Below are 5,154 nucleotides of genomic sequence, written 5' to 3' on the forward strand. Positions count from 1 at the left end.
TTTTTTTAATATATATGTAGCTTGAGATGAATAAATTAAACTAAACTAAAACTAAACGTCTACAGCGGCGGGGTGGAGGCAGGAGGAACAGCGTAGGAAGAAAAGGAATAACACAACAGTTAAAGCAAGATATCTTTGTTGGCTTTGCTCCTCTTCTCTGTTTCCCAGTGACACAGCATGAAAACTTTTACATTTTCTATTCTAAACACAAAGAGTGTAGCAAGGCTACGTTCAATGTGTTTGTAACTGCTTAAAGTAGAGAATGACTGTTCAGAGAATGACATTTTACAAACTCTAAAGTCACTCTACTCTTTATAAGCAGTACTGGTCATTACTTAAGCCCCTTTCAGACATGAACTCCTGCTCATGACTTTACTGCAAAAGTCGTGACGGTCATCATACTGGGTCAGATAATCCCACATCACTGTCAACACAGCTGCGCGCCGTCACATTAACAGATAGATGCACACAAGTAGTTCAGCAGCAGAGTGGCGCAGCGGAAGCGTGCTGGGCCCATAACCCAGAGGTCGATGGATCGAAACCATCCTCTGCTAAGTTCGGGTGACGTCAACTTCCAGGAATCCTCAGCTTTTCTATTTGGACTTTGACTGGTATCCATGACATAGATGTGTTTTCAATTAGCACCCTTTGTCATCAGCATCTTTATATCTTCCCAAAGAGGAAGATTTAAGTATCTTCCTGTCTACTTTAGGTCGTGTGATGCAACTTGTGAAAGGCTTGTTCCAAACTTCATTGTTCCAAAAACATCACAGGGACCGCTGAAGACAATTTGCTGCCAACATCACAGAACACTTTTCAATTATTTGTTGAATAGCCTCAGGTTGAGTCGTGAGCTCCGTCACAGCGGTCGGGATATTTTCTATTTTACCATCAGAGCAGTAGTTAGAATATCGTCGCACATGGTCAGAATTTTCTTTGTTGGGTATTTAGAAAGTTTGATAGGCACGTTATCGAACTTATGCATTATTTGATGTTCTGTCCAATCTTGCACGTGTGATAAATATCCCATGTGCTTTCTGCACCACTGTCATGGGTACGACTGAATGAAGCTGCGAGGAACATTAATGGAAAACTGAATGACACACTGATTAAGGCGGTAATGTATCCGTCATCTGAAAAGGGCGACAGTGACAGTAGAAGCTTCTCAGTTTATTTTCTGAACTTTTGTCTGCAATATTCTTTTAGCAATGCACTGATTTAAAGCAAGCTGTGCAGCACATTCTAGAAAATCTTACAAGACTAGTGCTGCACAGCTGGAGGGGAAAGATAGTCTCTTGACTCACCGCATACAGAATACAGAGAGAAGCTTTTTTGTTGTGACAAGAAAACTAACCAGAACACAGCGATATGACCTCTTCTCATCGAACACAAGAGAAACCAGTAAGCATATTTTAAGCAATGCTAAACTATCCCTTCAGGTGATAGCTGAAGAGGTTTCATTTCCTCCCATGAATCCCAAAGAAAACATCTGTCTGTCAGATGGTGCGCACACAGGAGCACGCACAAAGAAACATGGACTTGACAGCTGCGGCAAATCTCTTTAAAGATGATTTATTAATCTGCATGGTTCTGACGGGCATCTGCAACATCCCACATTCTTACTCACCCACTTTCTGGAAGGCCTCCCTCATCTCCTCCATCTCCTCAGCGCTGATCTGCGATGACATTCTGAGACCTGTAGAGACGCAGAAAAATGTTGCATTTAGGAAAAGCAGATCAGCTTTTAGATGTGCTACACATACCATTTTAAATGCTGGCACACGGATATATCACCATCAAAATACCTGCAGTACTTTAATTTATTATTCTGTCAATGATTTTCTCTTAAGCACAGCAGATTCCCCTCAGTCATGAGACTACTGCTGGTTGGAATACGGCTTCCCAGCAACATGATGCTTTTCCTTATAGCCCTTTAGGGATATAAAAGCTCAGATGACAACATATTGGCCAATTTTTAACAGAAATACGTAACGCAAACCATATCGATACATAATCCAGACATTACACGGTTGCACTTCAACAAATCAGTGTAGTCAGCGCTCCGTTAGCGTCATCCACGGGACGAGATTGCACGGTGTATTCATTGTCAGCCTGGAGCCAAACTGCAGCTCTCGAACAGCACGTCTCTGTTAACGCAGCCAGGAAGAGGCCAGGAGTTTGATCTATTATACAAAGAGCCTTTTAGCTCTGCAGTCACAGCAGCCTGGAGATCCTTGCAACTTCCAGTAGACTTATGCTGATTGTCTGTGGCGCAATATGATTCCATAATGGAGGGCGTAGAAGGTTAAACTTCATCTTAAGTGGATAGATATTAATATTACAGTGAGTGTTTTTAGCTAGTTAATGGCTCTCCAGAACAAGAGCTATTAATATGTTGTCTAAAAATGATTATCTGTCTGTGTTTTGAGGCCTGTGCTGTTGAGACTCCTTATGCTGGCCACAAAATAGAAGTAAATGGCACCAAACTACTAAAACAGTTCTTATTTTTTAAGGTGAAATCTCAAAGTCTCCCCAAACTAAAGCAAAAATCGTGTCTAGCTATTGTGCATAAGAAAAACCTTTTTTACTGCCATCAAACAGGCAAATCCTGTTTCAGACAATACGGATTTACTGTGTCTTATTCTATGAAAGGCTCGGATGAAACGTTCACTTGCAAAAAGCTGAGCCCAGTAGCAACTTGGCCGCTTATTGCATTGCAGAAAATATTAGTCTAGATATAGAGCGCGGGTAAGAGGAGACAGTGAGATTAGCTTGTACTTTATGTGATTTAGTTTGAGAGAGAGCTTTCTGCTGCAGAGAGCAGAGCTCTGTTACAAGAAGACATGGCGACCTGATGTATTACACTCACAATCAATGCAAACCAGCCCAGGAAGCTGAAGTCATTCAGACAAATCAAGGATTACCGACCCGAGATATCATTTGTGTAAAAAACATCATATAAAAGACAGATCTGATCCTCTCACCTCATTGGAACTGTGAAGTAATCGAACACAGTCGGATTTTATTAAATTATCTGATTCAGGGACTTAAAAAGATGAGAATTATGTTTCTCTTCCCATTTTTTTTGTCTGTGAATAAGTATGAGCAAACAGTTGGAAAACCGGTTTATGTTGCTGCTTTCACTTCAAAATCCACCTCTTCACGACCTCCTTACATCTCTTGAAAAAATCTCTCACGTGCAACATGATCATGTTACATCAGGACACACAAACAAATAGGCCAAGCTTCAGCGCCAGTATGCAAACAAAGTGGCTGCAAAGTCAAGCAGACGCACACACACACACACACACAAACATGCAGATACAGGCCCGGCCGATCGCACGAATGGTAATATCTCTAAAGACCCTTGTAACAAATATAATTTGTTTGGGGCTCTGCTAGTGGTCAGATGACACATTGCCTCAAGCCGGCCATCTATTCCCAAGGTTATTTGAATAATGAATGGAAGAGCATTCACTCTAATGCAAACCAGGCCTATTTACACAATACAGACAGTATCCTCCACGACATCAGATGCTGTACCTGTGGCGACCTTTATGCAAGGATTACTTGTTAAACTGGAGAAAATGGCGCTGAGGCATTCTATGAGGAGTTCTGGGTGGATCTGATGTCCACGTGGAATTAATTATTCTGCATTTTTGTGGATTTTTTTTGTTGCAAAGACCATTAAACATCTTGAACTCCATTCACAGAAAAGACGTACATTTTACTGCCACCAGATGTCACTGCTTTAGGGAAGCACAGTCCTTCACTGTGGAGGGATTTAAGCTTTGTCCTTGCCAATTAAGACACATAACATGAGGGGTGTTTTTGCTCAAATTAAGCATGTGACATATCTTAAAGCATCAGAGAAGTGACACTGATTGGACATTTTGAACATGTTGTCCTTTAGCAGGCGCTCCGTAGCACCAAACTGCACCAACAAAGAGCATAAATCAGTCATCAGGTTAAAATCCAATCACATCTGGTGGCTCCAACCTTAACTCGGTGACTGTGTGGTGGTTTGCATGCTGTGCCTGTGCTCCACATTTACATCTAGAGGACCCATTCATCCAGCAGGGTTGCACATGATGGAAGGCGTGTTTTAACAACCTATGCAGGCTGACACACACACACACACACACACACACACACACACACACACACAGGTCTGTGCTCACAATGACGATGCATTTCATACATTCATCCTGACACATGTCTGCCAATCACACTCCAGCACTGTTCATTGAGAAAACAACTGAATTCCAAAAGCAACCATCAGCATTCAATTATTCAAGCTAAAGTGGCCTTGTAGGTATTTTTTATATGAGAAACTGCACACAGTGAATCCAGTTTTGTACTTTGAGTGGCTCATTGAGCAAAACATGGGATTCTGCAGAATAAATAGCATGTAAAAAAAAATAGCTGCTCTCACAATGAACAAAGACAAATAAATTCAGTAGAAATGCTCAGGAAGCAAATTGTGCTTCGAGGCTGCTGCACGTTAAAGGCTATTTAAGACACAAGCAGCGCACATTTTTAGCTCATATGAGCACATTTGTGAGTCACATCTCTAAATATTTCCTGTGAAATGTATTTCTTACTGAATGGAAGAACGCCAGATGTGCCGCAGTGACTTATAAATCCTCCCAACACAAGTCTTCACCTCCAGAGTGACGAGAAAACGCCCTGAAACGCTCCCTCCTTCTTACCTGAAGTCCGCTGGAGCAGCTCAGTAAAATCACCGGGGGGAAATCAATCCCTCTGTCCGCCTCTCTCCGGCTCTCTGTCCCGTTTTCTTCGGCTGACACCGCCCGTCGAGGAGAGCCGCTCCGCCCCCTGCGAGCCACCCCCTTCCCCCGGCCAACCCTCCTTCTCCTCCTCCTTTCTCCTGCCGGAGCCTCCATGTGTGACCGGCCAGGGAGAGAAACGCTGCCTCGGAGGAGACTTTTTATACCATGAAGCACAAAAGCGACGTTTTCCAACAACATACACGCTAATAAAACGGAAATAGGTTTTTTAAACCGCTAAGTCATTGCTAACAGTCATGCTAATGCTAACGCTAGCTAACTATCAGGACAGCCACTCCAGCACTATAGTGCTTGTGTTAATGCTAGTAAAGCTATAGCTTTACTAGCATTAACACAAGTCTTT

General features: G+C 42.5%; 1 protein-coding gene and 1 non-coding gene across 2 annotated transcripts in view; one reads left to right on the plus strand and one right to left on the minus strand.

The window, feature by feature from the left end:
* Positions 1-4,805, minus strand: part of LOC103361904 (plastin-3-like) — a 13,177-nt gene extending 8,372 nt beyond the window's left edge. The window contains exons 1-2 of the mRNA XM_008288115.1: positions 4,713-4,805; positions 1,628-1,696 (exon numbers count right to left, since the gene is read on the minus strand). Of these exons, the coding sequence (XP_008286337.1) occupies positions 1,628-1,688 (61 nt within the window). The 5' untranslated portion in view covers positions 1,689-1,696; positions 4,713-4,805. The remainder of the gene's footprint in view (positions 1-1,627; positions 1,697-4,712) is intronic.
* On the plus strand, positions 483-554 carry trnam-cau (transfer RNA methionine (anticodon CAU)). The gene has a single exon. It is a non-coding gene; the product is annotated as a tRNA-Met (tRNA).
* Positions 4,806-5,154: the final 349 nt, after the last annotated feature.

The sequence above is a fragment of the Stegastes partitus genome, unplaced genomic scaffold, assembly GCF_000690725.1.
Source record: "Stegastes partitus isolate 25-593 unplaced genomic scaffold, Stegastes_partitus-1.0.2 Scaffold541, whole genome shotgun sequence".
Lineage (NCBI taxonomy): Eukaryota > Metazoa > Chordata > Actinopteri > Pomacentridae > Stegastes > Stegastes partitus.